Source organism: Astatotilapia calliptera, chromosome 16, assembly GCF_900246225.1.
Source record: "Astatotilapia calliptera chromosome 16, fAstCal1.2, whole genome shotgun sequence".
Lineage (NCBI taxonomy): Eukaryota > Metazoa > Chordata > Actinopteri > Cichliformes > Cichlidae > Astatotilapia > Astatotilapia calliptera.
Genome location: NC_039317.1, coordinates 25,949,841 through 25,971,519, shown reverse-complemented (window position 1 = coordinate 25,971,519; position 21,679 = coordinate 25,949,841). Strand labels below are relative to the sequence as shown.

Below are 21,679 nucleotides of genomic sequence, written 5' to 3'. Positions count from 1 at the left end.
GGTTAAATAATGTACTCTGGAAAGACAAATCCAGCATACAACTTTTTGACGGTGGTTAAAGTAGATGTGTTTGGCGCAGACCAAAGACAGCTTTCAAAAAGAGCATTTTTCAACCAACTGTGAAGGATGGCAAAGAAAATGTTATAGATTCTAATGCAGCACAGTGCCGGGGACCTGAAGATTTAAAGTACAGTAAGAAATCTACCAAGAAAAGTTTAAACGATCGTGCAACTGATGGAATTTTGCATTGAAGAGTTGTGAAGTGGTAGGGTGGCCACTTTGGGGGCATAATGAATGAAAAAGGCACAAGTATTCCTAATTTTTGTGAAAAATGCATCAATATGTCTCAACTTCAATCCACATTACCATATTAAGATGATTTTCCTATTCTTTATGGTTTGAAGCATGTTGCTTACCTCAGCATAGCATTTTTGCCATCACTTCTTGTACAGCGAACATGTCGTGTCTGGTATCCCACTTCTAGTTCCCACGACGCGGGGTACTTAATGTGCGCATGAGCAAGGTGGTGGTGGGTGTGATGGAAATGCTGGTGAGAAGCTAGTGTGTGCAGCGTGGCTGTGTTGTTCTCGTTGGACATAGTACTGAAGTCCACTGTGGTCCTTCCACTTAATAGCGCATCCTTGTGATGGGGCATTCGGCACTCACTCCAGGCCCCTACTTTAAGGCTGTACTGGTACTCGTCCTCCCCAGCCGGGCAGTCAACATGGCTGGAACAAGTCCTGGTCTCAGTTAGGTTGGGGCAGTTTGCCCCTCCATACATTGATGTGGCCAGAACATGTCGAGTCCGATGCTGCAGGCCAGCACCGCAGGTTTTGCTGCAACTTGACCAAGAGTTGAAGTCTGAAACCACACAGTCCTGGGGGCAGGGGACAAGGCATGCCTGCTCCACAGGTGGTTTTTGGGAAAAGAATTCACATATCCTCGAACTGACTGTGGTCCGATTTGAGGTGCGTACGCAGTAGACTTTGCGCCTCTGGATCCCATGCTGTGCTGTAATGCACTCAGTTGCCCTCAACTTGAGCTCATTGGAAAAGAAAGGAACAAGAACACAGCTCCCCCACTCTGACGCCTCCCACTCGAAGAGGTCCTGGTGCCAGTCGCAGACTTTAAAACACTGTCTCTGGCTTTCTGGTTTCTCCATGTGATGGCAGTGGGAGTGATGGGTGGTCCAGCCCTCCATGTGGATGCACCATATTGTCCTTGTCTGAACCCCACCAGAGCCACACTCCTCACCGGTACACTGACCCCACTGGCCTGCAGCAAAGAAAAAACACACAGAGAGGGCATTTTCATTAAAAACTGAAGCTTTAGGGGAAAAATGATTTAAATTGCAGCAATCTGGCAGCTTGCAATCAAGCAAAATTCAAGGCCATTCACTTAACCTCCATGATTGCTTTATTCATGAACTGAGGAAAAAAGGAACAAAGGAACACAAAGTAATCAAACCAGTGGCGGACATCAATATAAAGAAAATACAAGATCAGTTTCTTTGTCACAAGGGATTAAATTCATTTTTAGGTTCTTGAGCTCAAACTGATCAGTATTTTTGGTCATGTATAGTATGGTTAGGAGTTCACTTGGGTATTATGATAAGATATGCTATTAACTTGAATTATGCGGGCCGTTATTATCATTATTATAATTTGTATTATTACTTCATTACAACAAAGCCTCTCCTTTAACAGTAAAAGCATGCAAATGCTTACATGTAATGTCTGCAAAGGTGAAATGGTGTACAATGGTGATTTTAAGAGATCTTTCAAACAAAAATGATAAATTAGATGCTTTTGAACTTGTTTAACAAACCATAAGGTTGAATTGTCTTAATATGTCAATCAATTAACCAGTGCTAGCAACATTTAGGAAAGAAATTTCTGCTTAATAATTAAGGAAATGTAATATTGATCACTCAAAAGGGTCAGCTCACAAACACCCAGTCAGATATTTTTGTCTCAGAAGATCTGAGTCACCTGCTTTCAAAGAACTATGTGAAATGGCAATGAACTCTTTACTCACATTAAGGGATGGTGGCAAATAATGGGTGTAAATTCAGAGGCACACAAATAAATATAATTAATATTTGATGACCCTTGTTGTTGTGAACACAGAAATTCTTTGGTTCACATCAGGTAACTATAACCCAAAAAGTTAGAAAGAAATGGGTGTGTTAGGGGAGTGGCTCAAAACTAAGACATTAATCCAGAGGACTAGGGTGTCTAACCTGTGTCGGGACTTTTTCAGTTTCTTGTTAATTAGCTAAGGGCTGCATCAGACCCTCATCATTTTATTCAAATAGGACTTTTTTTAAAATTAATGAGCCAATCATATTTGTAGTTAAATATGTGACAAATATATTGATGAATATTAACAAAAAGAGTTGTATCAGATGCTGGGGTTATTTTCTTCATCTGGGGTTTTAGTTACAAACAATGCAGTGACATTTGTATTTAAATGTAACAAATATATAGATTATGTCTCAACAAAAACAGTAGCCGATTGTCGGTTTTTATAAAATGTTAAGTTTTGAATACCAAGCCCAACAAATCTTAAATACATTTTTACTCTTTGTCCTCATCATTAAAAGAAGTAGACATAAATCAATTTCCTGATATGATGTGATTATCTTCGTCAGTCACGTTCTTAGTTATTTTGCCACATGCTATGAAAACGATAATTTGATTCATTTCTTCTAATTGAAATTAAATTGATGTAATAATGAGATCCTACTGCTTCCCAAATTGCTTTCGAATGACAACCTGTTCAAACTGTTTTATGTCTTTTCATGCCAGAGAAATCTGTTGTTAACACTTTGCTTCCTGGCCTATAGCTAGCATTTTAAGGCTCCTTTGTTTGTTTGCTTAATGTAGGAATAGTCTAAAGTACACATTTTTATTCACAGTTCATTGAAGCACAATGTTGAGTTTCTTTGTCCTGGCACTGTGATGCTAATGAGACTGTCACTAATATATTATTCTGATCAAAGATCATAGATCATGTTTGCATCAAAGGTACAACGTATCAAACTGAAAATGCTGCTGCTGCTGAAGCTCTAAAGGTAGAAATACAGTTGATTGTGATACCATGTTTCTTTTTGTTGTTTGCTTGTTTCTTCTAACACTTTATTTTTGTTCTTTTTGTTAAGATAAAAAATCAAACACAAGAAAGGGCATTTCTTTTCACTTGTTTTCAAAAAAATCAAAACATAAACACAAAAATAAACAAGAAAACAAATGAGATGTTTTATTTCATTGGTATGTTGGACTTGAGTGTCCTATTGGCTCTCTTTGGCTATTTGCTCACTTATGTTTGCACAGAACTCTTCAAAATAAAGTTTCTTTCTCTTTGCCGTTAAACAGTGAAAAAAACGCATGGGGGCATATTGAGAAACAAAGACAGACCCAGTAATTGCTTCAGAATTTGATTAAAAAAAAGAATGACAGAGTGTTTTAATCTTCCAACAGACCCACTCCCAGAACCACATCACGTATCGGCCACTGCAAGTCATACAGAGCATTTAAACTTAACATATTATGCAACTTTAATTTACAGTGAGATTTTAACACTGGAAGGATGAATAAATGAATTCCTGATTTGGCTAAAAACTCAAAAAAAGCTAAGTGCAGCATTTTAGATGGAAATAAACATATGGAGTTGTATATACATTTTCATGTAAAGAGGTGCAATTACCTTACCGTTTGTGTCTGGTTCAGTAAACACAGAGGTTGTTAAATGTAATTTGAATGTTTTCTGCATATTTCAAAGTGAAAAAAGTTTGCACCGTCTGTGCTTCATTAGACGTGCAGTTTGGCTTGTTTATTTGCCTTTTTATACCTCATTGGAGATACCATAATGATTTGGGATTAAGCAGAGGTTTATTGGAGAGGGGCTGTGGTTGTTTCTGTTACAGCACTACTTTACTCACTACTTACACTTTGGGACCTTTACACTTCAGTCAAAGCTGCCAAGAGTTCAGAAGTTACAGAAATACAATTTGAATAGTTAGTCAAAATTAAGGTTACAGATGTTCAGGGTCGCAAGCACCCATGTTTCTTCCAAGTATGCATACAGCCTTTGTGGTCACTAGTGGCACTCTTTCATGATAAACACCCTTTCATCGGCATGACCACCTTTGCTCAGTAGTGCTGTTTTCAAACTGTGCCAGGGTGTGAGTGCTTGATTTATGGAGGTGTGATTGGGAGTGATTCTGCTGCAAGGGGAGCCAGCTAACACAAGCACTAGTTCATCTTCTAAGCTCTGAATAATCACTCTCTCGATCTGTCAGCATCAGCATCTGTCAGCCCCTCAGGAGGAACCAGTTGCCCACAGCTCCTTCATTCCCGTTGCACTTAGTCGCCTTGCTCGCACCTCTGGGGGCCCCGGCACCCATTGAGCTCCTGCTATATTTACCATTCAGTTTGAAAACTGAAATTGAATGAAGCAAAAGCAGATGAGCAGACATCACTACATTATGGGAAAATGCAGAAATTAAACTTAGCCAGTGTAGTGTGACTGAACACGTATTATCTTCCTCAGCAGCGTTCAGTTCAACCCTTAAGTTAGACAAATGATGCTAAAGCTGTACGATAATAGCAAGTAACCCAACAAAAGCAATTTCCACTCTGCCCCGAAACCAGACAGATGAGGGAAAGAAGCAGCAAAGAAAAGAGCAATAAACTGTCTCCTAAACAGCAACCGCACTCGCTACTGTTGAAATGCTTGGCTCTCTTGTCCATTTAATTACATTTGGTAAAAGCATCACTGATTCAGGTCAGTGGGGAAAAAAACACCCTGTAGGATCACAGGCTGGTGTACTTGCTGTATGAACTTCTTTCGGCTATTTTAGGTTTGTTAATGTATAACCTACAGAAATGCATATATGTATATGGATCTATCTATCAATCTATCTAAATTTAGAAATATTATTGGCTTTTTTCAGCTTGATTAGATAGATGCAGTGAAGACTGACAGGAAAGCAGAGGGAAAGAGAGGGGGAGACATGCAGCAAAAGGCTGTGGGTCAGACTCGAACCCGGGGCGGCCACCTGCTATGGTCGCCTGCTCAGCCCACTGAGCTAAACTGGCACCCCAAATGCATATATTTTTATTATTTATATTATTTTAGACAACCAAGCACTATTCTGTAAAGACATGGTGGTATTTTTTCCTTGGTATACTGCCTTTAAAATCTAAGTCTAAGAGTATTTTTGTTGGCCTATGACTGATTATATAGTCTATCTTCTGTACTTTTTCAAACATTTGTGTAAATAATAGTATATAAAACTTGTTTTGGGCAAGCTTCTTAATTAAACTATTTCACTGTTGGTAATATTTGATTATCGGTCATTCTCTTATCATGCTGCAGCTTTTCGTACATTTCCTCACAAGGATGTAGTGAATTTACTTGCCATCCATCTTCAACTTATCTCCCTCAGTTAAGCTTCACTGTTTGTACACATGCGTCCTTTGTCACAACACTTTTAATTAAATACCTATGCCACCGAGCCTAATTATGCGCAAAGCTATCCCCAGTGACACACTTCCATCAGTTGTAATTTATGAGCACTGTGGTTCATATTCACTTACAACATTAATATATGCAGAAATTCATCAAATTATCATCAGCCACTCGATCCATCTCCCGAAGGCCTGAATCAGCTCATTTCTCCTTACATGCTACACAAACACGAATGCGCAGTGTTTATGTAGCAGGTTAGAAGGACATCCGGAGAAAAATATGTGCAAAATATCATCATCAGGCAAATTAAGTGACAATAACACTGATGACCCCGAGCTAAAAATAAAAACTTTGTGTGATGATAAAAAATGAGCCACTTCTGAGAGATGTTTGACCTTCGCGCTTGAATATAAATCATATATTTCCATAAATGCTCAATAAGTGAATGTATTATAGCACTTTTGTTTTGGATTGACAATGAGATACTTAATGTGCTTGGATTATCTGCAGGGAAAAAGCATCAAATGTAGCTTTAACATCCCAAACTTATGAATTATGTTCCTTGGGGCTGCAGTACTATACACAATGCCCCACTAAGCTTTTGTTATAATTTAGTATTCAGGCCCACAGCATCCATGCCAGACCTACTTGAATAGCTAATCACTTTTTAAATGGCCAACAGTATAAACACTAGACAACACTAACACATGCTGTGCCCACTGAGTGATGTAATGCCCACTTGGGCCAATCCATAAAAGTAAATAAATAAATAAACACTGTAAGACTATCCAGTTTTTGACCAAAGAATGTGCTTTTAAAATAAAATATAATGTTTAGCAAAGAGGAAAATCAAACATCCCTGCATGACACTGAAAAAAGATACAATAAAAACCCTAAAGTAGGAAACCACTGTCCTCTGTTCTGGTTTATGTTTTTTTTTTAAATCCAAGCTCCGATAAATCTTGATGATGAAGATTTCTAAGTGGATGATCAATCATGACTTCTTCAGAGTTATCACACAGTGAAGTGAGGAGATTTTCCAAAATGCATGGCAGGCAAACAGCAAAGTATGGTTCACCCCTGAGAAATAATAACCATCATAACAAAGCTATGCTCCTTCTGATATATTATATTTCTATTTCCCAGATATTTTCATTTTTTAACTAAAGCAAAACAAACTACTTAGTGGTGTTTCAGGCTCTAGAAATAATAGTACTTTGTGCACTACGGAAAATAACTGCACATCAGTTATAGGTATAAGGCTACAAAAATAAATAACAGGAATCTACAGTATGACCAGCTTGTGTTCAAATCATTTTTTAATTTTCTTTCTTTTTTCTGTTTAGAAGCACGTACAAACTTTTGTTTTCTGACTATTTATCTATCGATCAATATTGGAAGGTTAGTGGTTCGATTCCTGGCTGCTCCAGTCTGCCTCCCAAATATCCTTGGGTCAGACACAAACCCCAAGATTCTCTCCTGTTACACATGTTTACATCCCAAAGGAACTCTATTGGATTAAGATCTGGTGATGTGCACACTGTGGTCAGCAATAATGATCAGGTAAGTTGTGGTGTTAAAATGAAGGTCAATTGGTAATAAGAACCCTAAACCATGCCAAGACAATGTCCCCACACCATTACACTAACTGCAACTCCAGCCATTGATACAAGGTTAGATGGATCCATGTTTTTTGAACCAAATTTGCATAAGACCAGAAAATTTTTTCCAGTATTCTCTTATGCAATTTTGGTGAACCTGGCAGAAGGGGCAAATGTTGTGGTCTTTACCATGATGTGCATTCGGAGTTGCACATATCTTGGTTGTAACAAGTGGTCGATTGATTTACTTCCTGTCACCATCTTTTTTAGATCATTCTCTGTAAACCCTAGACATGCTTGTGTGGGAAAACCCAAGCAAACCAGCCCATGTGGTACCAACAACCATGTCGCATTTACCCTCCTAGGACCTGGCGTCCACATTTGTGGACATCACATTTTGGGTTATTTAGACCAAAATACTGAATGTTGCTCAAAAGGGCCTGATGTCCACTTACGAGGACATTATACTGTCCCTTTTCTATTGATTCTTTGTTTTTACATTCATCGGGTCCCAATCAGCCCAAATATCAAAGAGAAATTAAAAATGCATGCCATGAAAGAGTTCGGGTCTTAGGAGGTTAAGTCACTTAATAACCTTAGTTCCCAAGTCTGATACTCAGTATGATCTTTACCAGGTCACTGTCTTCATCATGTCTACATGTCTAAATGCAGTAATTTCCTGTCCTGTCATTGGGTGATTCAATATTTATGGTAACAAAGAGTTGAATAGGCGTACCTAAAAAAGTGGCCAGTGATTTAAATAGTTATGCATTATTCTTTCTGTTGTTTTTCCCTTATATAGATGTATCTGTGTGATGAAATCAAATATTATTTTTCAGTTGTGATCACCTTATTTTCCCTTCTAACAGTCATTTTTCCTTGCCAATTGTTGAGTTGCTTGTCTGTATATTTAACCTGCCCACAGGTGAGAGCTCTCAGAGAATTTTAAATGGTTGCTGCTGAAAACACAGTTTTCTGTTTGTTAAGTCAAGAAAGCAAACAAGCTGTAGGTGGCAGACATATTTGAAATAGCACACACAGAAACCTTTTTTTCCTGGCTTTCTATAGCTTCCTAATAGAGATCCTGGACTGACTTATTACAGGTTGCCTACTGACTGAGTTGTATGAAGATAGTTTCTTTATATTTGAGTCTTAGTGTATTTCTATAGACACTATCATTTTGTAGATAGACCCATTCCTCCTTGGGATGATAACAATTAACTTTCAAATATAATTGCTGATATCTTTGCATATATGATGACACTGTGAGACATGGCTTTTATACTAAAATAAGTAGCATAAAATACTGTGGAACTAGGGCCGTTAAAGGATTTAAAAGTCAGCGAAAGAGGACAGATTCCTGTAAGTTTTCTTCCTTAAAATTTTTTTTAAAACCAAAAGGTCCAAAAAAGAAAAAAAGAAAAAAAAAAGAAAACTGTTTAGGTGACCAGAGGGTATTTGGTCATGTGTCATATGATGTCAAAACAACACAACAGGGAACTCATTTTTCTTTCCTCAGTTTGAGCGATGAATCCAGTGACATTTCCTTTTAGCAGCGTTGGCATGTCATGCTGTCATACTAAAAATACGCCAATGTTTAGACTCAGAAAGAACTTCTTCTCCCCACAGAATCAATGCTTGGTCATTCTATTAACTAGCCTTGAGAGACATGGTAGTTCATCTACCAAGCGGATATTGTATTTCCTCTAAGATCTCATTTATATACATAGATCCCACTTTGATTGTTTGTGAGATCCCCAGAGGGGTGCTCTTGCTGAAATCAATGTGTTTACACTTATAAATGCCACAGTACTTTAGTCAGCATCACTTTAAAATGTGAAAACAACAGTGGGGGATGTGAGGTGTGCTATGCCTCTGCAGTGATCAGAATCTTTTTCCGTGTAATTGCTTGTCTCATGTGGTCTTCTCAAGTCCCTGTGCCAGCCTATGTAGAGGTGACAAGTAATTGGATAGGATGTCATTCACTCCTCTGTCTCACTGCCTTCCGCTGACCTGGGATTTCTCTCTTAAGCACAGGAGCAGAACTAATGGCCGTATCTACAGACAGCAACCTGAGGAAAGACCCTGGTGTTTAGATAATGCAGGTGACCAGGGCATGAAAGAACAGAGATAAAGTGACAATTGTATCGCTGACAAATTTAAAATTGCACCCATGGCAACTGTTATGATGCAGTCCCTGGGGGAATTTGTGTATATCGTACAAGATTTAATTCTCTGCCCAACATCAAAAGAAAATCCATTAGATAAAACTGGAATACCAGCAGGGGAAACTGGGGATAAACTAGATTTAAGACTATGAATAAATACTAATCTTAATTGGTTGAAGGGGGCCATGACAAGGTTGCCTTCATGGCTAAAAACATCTGCTGTAACTTAATTTGAGAGCTGATTAATGATGTACCCGAGTGGCTTTCCTTGAGGTGCTCTTAGACTGAGAAGCAAGCAGCAATTCCTGAAGTGCTTCTCTGCGATTTTGTCTGAGGAGAATGCACTCCAAATCATTGGTTTAAGTTGAGGTTTAGACGACTAAATTGCCAGGTAATTGTCAACAAAATAAAAGCTTCATACTAGAATATTTTCAACCGATTCTTGTAACATGTAGTAGCTTTCGTTAGCTATACAGCATTTTTAACCACTGGCTTTATTCTTTTTATAGTTGCAGCTTTACTGTTTGCTTCAGTCTCACCACTTTTATCAACCAATCTTATCAACTCAACCTTTTTCCATTTGCAGCAGACAGCTTCCTTTTCAGGGAAAAGCTTTGATGCCCACTGCACACTACCTGCCATGTACCAAATAGCAATCAGACAAAGTTACAAGAGTTGATGGAAAGCAAAACAGAGGTAAGAGCAGAGTGAGCTGTGGGCTTACGGGTTGCCACAGTCACTTCAAATCAACACTAATATTCCTTCATGTGGCTAGATGTACAAATAGGGAACTCTTGTGAACACATTCACCATAACAGTTTTATATAGTAACAGACCTTTTTGATGACAGATTTGCTTTGTAGCAGGGCAAGCATAGGTGAAACTACTAGCGCTCGGCTCCCTTAAGTATTCCTATAAGCTTTAGGAGTAAACCAATGTTAGTGCAGGACCTTTGTGAAGTGGAATTTAGCCATTATTAAAACATATTATTTTAGGTTCACTATCAGTTGCAAAATATGAAGTCATCACTTGCAAATTCAATAACACACTCAAGTAGAAATAAGCAGCCAAGTGAACAAAGCAGCCACCATGGACATGAGTGTGTGACTCATAGGCTGAATTTTACTTGCACATATTAGGCCGTGTATCTTTGGATGTTCTGACAACTCTCACCGATTTACTTTGATGACAGAAAAGATTGACTAACCAAAGAATTCTAAAGCAAGTAGGTGTATTTAACACTTGTCTGGGGCAAAAAGACAAGATTTGCAAACTTTATGTTCAAATATTTTGAAAACTGTCATGTCAGACTGTTTTGCACAGGCTGAATTCAGCTTTGAAGGTAGAGCTGAGTCGTGCAGTAATTGTAGAGCAGACACTGTCACATGCACAGTAGCTAATTTGTACACTTTGTTGTACATGCACAATGACAATAAAGGGCTATTCTATTCTATTCTATTTTAGTTATATATGGAAGGTCTTTTCGAATTCGCAAACAAGTATGAGTGGCAGTGAATATCGGCACCTGCAAAATAACACTATTTCCTTATGACTATGTTTTATCAATCTTGCTGCACATGCTATAGATCGGATCTCATAGCCCCAGCAAATATCTCCCAAGAGTTGAACACAAGAGCTCTAAAAGTTAATTCAAGAATCTGAAGGTCACTCTTGGTGTGAAAAATCAAACCTCCATGGAATGGGTGCCAATAAAAACCCTTTAGCTATACAAAACCCACAGCCAAACTAAAAACTACAGTCTTCCGATGAAAAAGCAACCATTTGGGGTTTTGTTTTTGGTTTTGTTTTGTTTGCTGGGACCCTTAAGACTCGGTACTTAGTGGTCACTGACAAGACTATTTATTCTATATCGTATCAATTAGTGTTTTAAAGCTATGTAAGGCTGTCTCTCAAAGGGTTGAAGTTAAAGTTTCAGCAGGATAATGATCCTATGCACACTGGCAAATCTACCAAAAGAGGAACAAAACTAAGAAATAAAGCAATATGGCCATGTCTAAGCCAAGACCTGAATCCTATATCAAATCCCAGTGAGGTGGGATTTAAAATGAACCTGTTTATAATAGGTAGTATATTCAAGAAACTCCTGAAACATATTGCAACTGACGAGATTTTACATGGCAGAATGGTCAAAATTTTCAGTAAGCCAATGTTGGAAACTGGTGGCCAGTTATGCAAAAGTCCTGTAACAAGTTATTTCTACTACAAGTGACAATACGAGCTGCTGACAGCAAGGACACGCTTTTACACATAAGAATATTTCATTTAAAAAATATATATGCTTGAAAAAGAACATTTTCCTTGAACTGTCAAGTATACCACCTTGGGCAGGCTGTGACTCACAAGATAGATTGAGTTGTCCACTATTCAATTAGATCCCCAGTTCCTTCAGTGAGCATGTCAAAGTGTTCTTGAGCAACATATCCATGTGATCCATGTGCAAAAGTGGTCAGAGTCATCAATAAATCTAGAAAACCTGTATGCAAAGACCAGCATAGCATAACATGACTGTATTTCTAAATTTCCTAATTAAAGTGGACTGAAAGTACAGAAAAGGTTTAAAAAAATTACATATACTAGGTCTAGCTGATTACAACTGCAAACTTTTCAATACCATTAAGTGCATTCAAGAATATATGGAATTATATAAGTGTATCTGTTTTTCAGTCAAAGCAGGCCGGTTCAGGAACCTATATTCACAGTAATTGCCATTGCTTTTCTTTGTGTCTCAAAATATGAGCCTTGAATAGATAAAAGGGAGCAAATGTTCCTGACTCACATTATTATTAGCTTCTCTTTATTTTATTTTTGCACTTGAACTAAAGAAAAGTGACTGCTATAAAAGGAAAAAATGTCTGCAACATTTAATTCAGAAAGACAAGAATCCTCCACACCACCACCACCACCCCTTCCATCCCTTTCTAAAAATACTGACTGGCACTAAACGTAATAGGAACTCATGAATTTGCTGTTGTTTTCGAGAGCTTCCTTCTCGACAGTGTTCTAGAGTCATTTTACTTTACAAAATTATTTTGGAGTACTTTGTTTGTTCCTTTAGTAGAGGAAAAATAGTGAATGGACCAATTCTGTAAGGACCCAAAATTTCCACAGACAGAAGTGCAGATTACCCGAGTCAGGTAGCCTGCAGAGTGTAACCTGTGGAGGCTAAACACTTCACCTATCCTCCATCTGTCATTTGCATCCCCTTTGTCCCTCAGTTATTAATCAGATACTCCCTTGTTTTATGACTATCTGTGGGAGGCTAAATAAATAATTACTGGAGAAAATTATAATTTGCCAACCTCCCTAACACTGCTCATCTAAACCTTACCAATTTCAGTGTGACTGGATTATTTTTTTTAAATCACACCTCATAGTGAAAGTAAAATAAAGTTAAAAATACAGTGTGCTTTCACTACTCTCACAAAGCTCACATTTGCTGTTGGAACCACACAGTCACTTTACCCAAAACACAAAACCTAAGAGTTTCTGGGTTTTCTTTATTGGACTTCCCAACAAAACCATCAACCACTGTGCAAGGTAGTTGTTATCAGCATGTCTATTAGAGATATGCAGACACTTCATATTTCTTTCCTGGACCCGCTCACAGGAATGGGCGAAAGACTAATGGATAGTTTGACAGTTCTGATGGCTGCTAGTGCCTTAATCTCTCTCTGATAACAAGAACAACACTGTGACTGCATCTTGCAAACAAGGCAAAAACTGGTAGAGGCGAAGCACTGTTGGGATGGTAAAGTAAGTCTGTTACTCTGTGATACCTATCATTTTGGTCTCGACTGAAATATGTCCACACGTAATTGGATTAACTGTCATAGAATTTTGTGCGGACGGTAATTGTTTCCATTGATTCTCATTTTGCTTTGTTATCCTCTGTTTTTTTTCAGTGAATACCACAAGTAGGCTGAAGTGTTTTGGTTGAGTCTGCTGTATAGATTGCTGTGAAATATTGGACAAACACTTAGCTGTAAGAGCTTTAGTGATTTTTGCTATAGAGGTATTATTGGATAGGAATATTTTTTTCTTCTTCACCAAATACCTTTTGAACTTGTGGTATTTTGTCAGAGCTGCACTGGGAAAACATTCAGCACGGACATATCCAAGAGGCCAGCTTTTACATTACTGCAACCAAAAGGGACTAAACAGCTTTGGAACTCAGCTTATTCTATACATATTTTCACACAGTCCTGAACTTTTCAAGACATCACCAATGGATGTGAGAATGTGAATATTCAGTGCACTGAGATTGGACTTTTAACAGCTTTCAGCCTTCCAGCAGTGATGTCTGATTACTATATAAGAAAAGCACAAGTAATAGTCTAAAATATCAACACCAAGGCACTGAGCATCCTGCGTCCTGCCTACTGCATGCTCTACCAAGGCAGCTTCCTCATCTAAACCTAACAGTGGATTTCCTGTAGTGAAACTTTAGATTTTGTCCTGAAGTTTAAAAGGGCAACTTCCGATGATGCTTAGACTTGAGTCTCCTGACATTGTCAAAAACTAAGCACACCTAAGCTGTGGTGAAAACAATATATTACTAGCAGCAGAAGTCCACATCCTTCGTCCGCATGTATATATGATACATTCACACACTATAGACAGGAAGCAGAGCCTAACAAATATTGTTATTTCAGACACAGAACACAGCAAAAAGAGCAATTGTGGTAAGTAAAATGCATGCTGTTACAAAGATTATGTAGATGACTGTAAAGGTTAAAAACAAGATGCCTGTGTGCTGTGTGAAATAATAAGAAGGAGAGCTGAAAAATGAAAATGGAAATCCTTGGACTTATAGCAGTGCTTATTCTGGCAAGTCCACTTGCTCCACAGAGCAACCGTAGCTTCAAGTGATCCTGACAAAATTGTTGACTGAATCACAAAAGAGCAGTCAGTCAGCAGCTCAGAAAAAAAAGTCAAAATGTTAAAAAGGCTTGGCTTAGCTATCAAACACATTCTTTCATCCGCAGTACTGTAATGCAACACTATATTTTGAGTCCTTCACAGATTGCTGTAGCTCTCACTGGAAACAGGGCTGCTTCTTTTTTCTTTTTCTCCCCCCACACTGTGTGAAAACAAAAACAAACAAAAAAACAAAAAACTGTTAAGTGTGCGCTGACTGTGTAAAAGATATATTCAACACTTGTGTCATTGCCATCTCCATTTTTGAATGCATATAAAATAAGAAGGGCAGTTATGTAAGCGAACATCTTGGAGGGAGATGTGGGTGTAATGCGTAGATTTTAAATATCATAAAACCTGGTGCAACTCAACTGGTATGAGTGTGTGGCATGGATTTTGTGGCCCATAACTACACCCAACTCTCATTTAAAGCAACAATTAAAACTTCCACAGCCATTGGCATTCACAGCTCTTAGTGTGAACTGAGTATTCACCACCGTGCCAAATGGCTTTTTCTACCAAGATAAATAAATCTGATTTCCAAATTATAAACAACACAAGTTAATTTTCAAACTATTCTGCCAATACTCTATCAATACAATGTTGATTTGATCAAAAAAAAAAAATCAAGATCAAAACAATGCTATGAATAAAATTAATGCTAAAGTTTACTTCATACTTCATTACAGGCAAGAATGAAATACAGCTGCTTAGACTAAACAGTATAAACTGATAAGTACTGTGATCATCTCCTAATTTTGGACAATTTCGGATCATCTGCTAAGTATTTAGTGGTAAACAGTCTCCAGATGAAAACAAAATGTGCTTTGGTTCAATAAAAGAAGAAATGAATTTTTGTAAGTGTGTAGTCAAATTATCAACAGGTTCTAGGCTAAAAGGATTCTCATAATGGCCACTGCTTGGGTTTCCCTTTAACATTCATTTTCTTGCTAGACATTCCTTTTATTATTATAACCCTTTTCTCTTCTAAAAAAGTTGACTTGCCTGTATTCACAGTTAAATTTACATCCACACAAATGCACACAAATATATAGTGTATATATATAGTGAGAGAGTGACCTTGTTACGCTAATGTTAAGGCTGTAGTTCACTTCTGTTTCAATAATGAGTTCAGCTCATTATATCAGCACACAGTCCCTCGTTGTAGCATAAGGATGATCTGACTGCCACCAGATTTCTTTGCCTGATGGTCGTGTTTTAATCATGAAAACTAAGCAGTGCCGTGCTTTAAAACAGAAATAATCTAAAAGCCTTTCCATATAACCCATGTCGGTGTCATGTATAAACATACATATGTTATTTAGCACAAGAAATGCACTGTTTCGGTTGTTGCACTTAGAATGTATGGTACCATTACCAATCAAAATTTTCAACTTAACATCCAGCCTTATTCTTAGTGGAGAGTGTAAACAGTTCCAGGATGCAAACCTTTGAGTCAGTGTGGTGCCAGTTCTTCGGATCATAGAAACAAACACTTTCCAGCTGCAAAGCTAAAACTCATTTAAACGAGTCAGAAAGAGATTCTTTCTTACTGGCATTTTACAGCTCACTGAACATTAATCAAGGATATTTCTACTTCTATTAAGAAATAATCCCCTGACCAATTTTCTCATGCAGATTAGTTTTTTAAAGGCTTATCCATTGAAACCTTCCGCAGATCCCACCTGTCCTCCACCTGCAGTCATCATAATCATAATAAGTCACACACATTCAAAGACAGCTCAATAATTAAAATATATGCGTTTCCGTTTTGAAGGTAACAGCTTCTTTGATGATGGGTTACCCTGGAAGGAACATGCCCGGTCATAACCATTTTCAATTTTTCCCTAATATAATTACTAAGCTCATCCATTACACAATAGGAAAGATGAGTAGTTACTATTGCAAAAAACACAGTCAAGATGTTTTTTGTGGGCGACACACTAAAAAACAAAAAAAACACGAATAAGTGCACAACTGAAAATGACCAAATCACTGTTAGAGTGTTACTGGTTTCTTCATCCTTGTTGTCTACACTCATATTAAAAGTGGATCATTAATACATTAGAAAATACATTTTTGGTTAACTATCAGCTGTTAACTGGGATAAGATTTGCAGCTATTATCTAATACGCACAAAGAGAGAGTCAATCCTGTTGCTTTCATAGTGAAGGTATATAACAGATCAAACATCACTCCACAAATACTAATTAAGAGTTCAACTGGCTTCTTTCCTCATGATTAAGTGCTGGGCGTCTGGGGTAGAAAATGATGCATAGCATGTCAAACTTATATTAATTATGTGCAATAAGTTTCTCCTGCAAAACCTTAACTTAAGTGTCCTTTTTGGCACTTTCCATTAAAAACAAAACCCCACACATGACTTTATAAAATCTGCCAAAGAAGATGTACTCATTTTTGTTTAAAGATCACAACAGTGGCTTCTGGAGCCATTTCTCCAGAGCTAATATCAAAATAGTGTTACTGTTTGTACTTTCACAGCTATAGAGGAGAACATTTCCAACTTTGATAAACTGAAGCATTACTTGTGTTCTAGTTCACGACAAATAAAGCAATGTATTCACTCTTGACTTTATTGAGTCTCGTCTGTGTCTGCTGCTTTATTTCATCTGATGTTTAAAACAAATCTTAGCTGAAATTCAATAGTGTGTGCAGGCCATAGTCTATTTTCATTTCTATAATGAGTTCAGCATGTGAGAGTGGCACTTCCTGTAGCACCTGTGGTCCACTAATGACGAGGATGATTTTATTGCCGCCAGATATATGTCTAATGGACTTGTTCTAATCACGAACACTGTGCAGTTCTTTTTGTCTCTCCTAATAAGAGAATAACCTGAAGTAAATGCAATTATGCTCATGCTCTGATCCAAAATGTAATTGGACTGACCTTCTATTGTTAAATTTGCCAGGGATCATCATATATATGATTTTATATATATATATATATATATATATATAATATACAAACATATTGTGAGATCCACAGTTTCAAACGTTTTATGTATTTGTTTTAAACTCTCCTAAGGATGGCTGTATGCAAACTCAGCTGAAAAAGCAGAACTACACACAACTTTAACAACTTTACAGTTTCCGCTCAAACTAGAAGTTCATTTGTGATGAGGAACATCTTTGAATAATCTAACTTTGTCATTGAGCTGCTTCTGCCATTCAGTGGCTCGGGCCTCATGCTGCCAAAAAGCCAGTTTGAGAGAGAGCATGATCCCTGATCAAGGGAAGCCCCCCAAGCATCCCTACAGCAAAACCCACCAGCACCCTTTTCCCACCACTGTCTGTTTATCATTACACTAGTGTTCTCTCCCCTAGTTACATCTTATTGAAATGAAACTTTGTAAGGGCCTCATTTAAATCTCTGTGAACTGTGCTCCCACTTGACTTCTACACAAGTTCAACATTACAACTTCAGGTTTATGAAATCCAATAAGATTTTTTAACACAACTCTGAGGTGGAGGCTGAGGAGATGTAATCCTGAGGTGGATCAATTTTGTTGAGATGAATAATTATAAAACCAGTTGTACATACTACCCTAGAGAGATTTTGAGACTTCAAAGATCAACAACATGGTAAATGTTACAAATTATTGGTTAAATTTTCTTTTACAAACATTCAAATATATAGTAGGCACATTCAAAGGTAATCGATTACCAATAACACTGTCACAGTGGCTCGTTTTGAGGCATAAGATCTGTGCGGTTCATGGGGTGTATGACTATTTGATCTCATATTAAAACATCTCAAAACCAGTTAGAAATACTTTCATCTTCAGCTGGAGTGGACTGATGACGCTGTCAATTACCTCGTTTTTAATTTAGCACTGATCTCTTTTTTAAATTTACTTTCAGTTTCTCTTAAATATCACTACTGTGAAATATGGTTAAAACATTCATGCTCCCCTCTGAGAAGTAGATAGAATATAACATTGTATCTTTGTTCTTGCCCTCATATAGCCCTGATCGTTGCTCACTAAATATAGGCCAGTTTTGCCCAGGCAGTTGAATTCTTTCTTACATAATTTAGTGACCAAAAACACTGTAAATATGTAACATGATACCTGGCCTTGTTTTTAAAATACAAAAGTTATGTATATATATATATATGATACACACACATCACCCTGCTCTTTCAATATAACCCATAACGTGGGGCGATCATGGCTCAAGAGTTGGGAGTTCGCCTTGTAATCGGAAGGTCCGACAGTCTCGGTCGTTGTGTCCTTGGGCAAGACACTTCACCCGTTGCCTAGTGGTGGTGGTCAGAGGGCCCGGTGGCGCCAGTGTCTGGCAGCCTAGCCTCTGTCAGTGCATTGAATTCTTTCTTACATAATTTAGTGACCAAAAACACTGTAAATATGTAACACAGCCCCAGGGTGGCTGTGGCTACAATGTAGCTTGCCATCACCAGTGTGTGAATGGGTGGATGACTGGATGTGTAAAGCTCTTTGGGGTCTTTTTGTCCTTAGGGACTAGTAAAGCTCTATACAAATACAGGCCATTTACCATATCAGCCTTTTCTGATGCATTTCTTCTGTCCCTCCCATTAATTCAGTGGGTTGGGTGAAGTGTCAGCAATGAAAGGATTACAAGCACCAACCCTACTGAACTGATTGCCTTATTGCTTTTAAAAATGAACATTTTATGTACTTATATAATATAAATTTGAGCCCAGACAGTTATGTTCTAGGCCTTTAATTGTCCAGCTCATGGATACCTGTGAAACTAATCAGAGCCCAGAAAACACAAAGAGGCAGCTAGAAAATTAGCTTTTAAATATTAGCATAAATTGAAGAACTTGACTAGAGACAGTGCAACAGTCCTTCAATATGTTTAACAGTATTTGGGGTTGTGTTTTATGTAACATAAACACTGTCAAGAGCATGAAACCATGCATGATATTAGTTTGTCTAGTGTATACCTGAAATACAGGGTCATATTACACACAGGCACTATACTACTTTTACTTTTGCCTAACTAACCCCGTGCTTTGGAAAAATACATCAATTTTCATCATTACACACATACTGTGTACAGCTGTATTCTCTTAGTTTCCTGCTTGCCAGGTTCCACCTACCCAACACAGATTTCTAGCACCTATCATGAATGCAGGACAAAGTTAATATGATTCAGCAGCCAGAGTTGGTCACATTAACCACATATGTACATCAATGCAGTGTATAGTTTAGAAAGATCATGAAAACACCGCAATCATACCGCTGCCCTGAATTTCCTGAAAATTAATATATGTTTAGAATGTGAGACCAGTGATGTCGCCTGGATTTAATTTTTTCTCATTTATGAAAAAGCCCTCTTTCACCTCATAAGTACAACACAAAATTGAAAACTGTCTACAATGTGATTAAGAAGTCACTCGTACAAAAAAGAAAAATCCGGTAGAGAATGAAAGCCAAGAATTAACAGAATTAATTAAATTGGGTTGTTGTGACCATTGAGTCCAATAGGTTGATCCAGCTCTCCCACTGCTCTCAACAACAAAGAATTATTCAGCTGCTCTTCCCAGGACAGGACAATTGAGAATGAACAAAATGATAACGCTGAATGAAAACAAATTACATGCAGCAGAAAAGTAAGTGGAAAATCATTTAAAAGTTGTGGCTTTTATAATGTTCCATATATTTCTAGAAAACCCTAATATTAGTTTCTTGACTGTTGACACTTAAGAGTCTGAAACTTGTGAGATCATTGATTTTTAAAGAAATTAGCAGAGACATTATGACTGAAATGAACTGAACTGAATTGAGGAAGGATTTTGGTCCTAGTTCATTCACTTCTACCATTTCGTTTTACATTTTACAGGAAGATTGGAAGTTGTATTCCTTCCCAAACACGCATTACATCACAGTAGTTTTATTTATCTCGTGAATCGTTCTTCAGAAGATTTTGGATGCGTTTAATTGTAGGAATCTTCAGGGAAATTATTTTACATTATTGATGTGAAAAAGAGAAACGGAAATGTAAACAGAAGTAGAAACAGAAACAGTGGGTGTAGAAAGTCACAGGTGGGACTCTCAATCACTCAAGAGTAACTCACCTCAGTGTAGAAAGTATGAAAAGAATAAAACATTTTTAAACAACTGCATAAAGCACAATTATTAAAAACAAGATACAGATAAAAGAAAAAAATAAGCCTTGCATTTAAGAGTATAACAATGGTTTGTAGTGTCTCAGACTTTCTTCTTTTTACTACTTCTTCTTTTTACTATTTTCTGTTTTTGTATTATTATTAATAATAATAATATAATTACATTATTTTATGATATACATGCTTGTGTGTACAATCTACATGATGTGCTCTATATAGATACTGCGAGTAAAGTTTTTAGAAGCTGAATCCACATCTTATAGCTGTAAGCATGATTTTCCATTTTCTGTTTAACGTGACATGTTCCACAATTAAAACTGTGTCATTTTCATTGGCTACTATTGCTGGCAGTATAGCCAGTCTACAAACCCCTGGCTCTCAGCCTGCCTTCACACTTTTCCACTCTCCTCTTGTTTACCTTCTGTTTTTACTTGTCTTTTTCAGCACAGCAGTTGATCAAAGGGTAAAATAAAACAAGCGGCCCTGATAGACAGCACTCTGCAATCAGAAAATGACTCATATGGGAGTGTTTCTCAGGTAAGAATGAAATCCATTTGGTTTTACCTCGCTGTCTCTCTAGTGCGTTCCCCACCGGGTCAAATACACAGTAAACAGACGGGGCTATTTTAACAGGTCTCAGTAGAGGCTGCTTTTTAAACACAAAGAACATTTTTAGCAGTTTCTTTTTTTTCCGTCTTGCTATGCGTAATGCATTACAAAGGAGTTCCCCTCCTTTATAATACAGAAAGGATCATTTTTGTGGAGTGAAACCTCCAGCTCAGGAAACAAATACCGCATCATTAATTATCAAACAGTTGGGGATACAGTGATAGAAATAAGTGTAACTTGCCAGGGAAATGGGAAATCTTATCAGTTGGTAACCTATTTACTTCTAGCTCTGTCTGCAGTAGGGGGTATAAACAATTGTGCTGACAAAGATACAGCACTCTAGTATGGAGAGCAGCTTGTCAAGGAAAATGCACTATGAGGAAGACGAACACAAAAGGGTTTTTTTTTTAAGCATTTAGGTTTTTGCTCCCCTGCTATATTCTGCTTCTCTCTGTATTCATCCTGCCTCAGTCTGGTTGAGACTTTCAAGCTATTTTTTTGCAGAGCAAAGAGTTCATCTCATTAAAGCTAGTGTAATTACAACAGGCGTGTCATGTTTTGTTAAAGCAAATGGCCTTCTATTTTTTTAAAATCTGGAATTACAATGAAGCTTCCTCACTAGAGAGCATTTATAGAGCATATTAAGAAACCCAACAAAAAAAAAGAGGAACAGAATGATAGAGTAATAATACTCTGTGACACCGAGGCTTAATTCATTTTGCAGTGTGCAACCAAGGATATCAGATGCTTTG

The 21,679-nt window shown here is 37.5% G+C and overlaps 1 protein-coding gene across 1 annotated transcript in view; it reads right to left on the bottom strand.

Annotated features, from left to right (window-relative positions):
* LOC113007990 (thrombospondin type-1 domain-containing protein 7B-like) overlaps positions 1 to 21,679 on the bottom strand; it is a 145,767-nt gene that overhangs the window by 67,005 nt on the left and 57,083 nt on the right. The window contains exon 4 of the mRNA XM_026145082.1: positions 417 to 1,275. Within this exon, the coding sequence (XP_026000867.1) occupies positions 417 to 1,275 (859 nt within the window). The remainder of the gene's footprint in view (positions 1 to 416; positions 1,276 to 21,679) is intronic.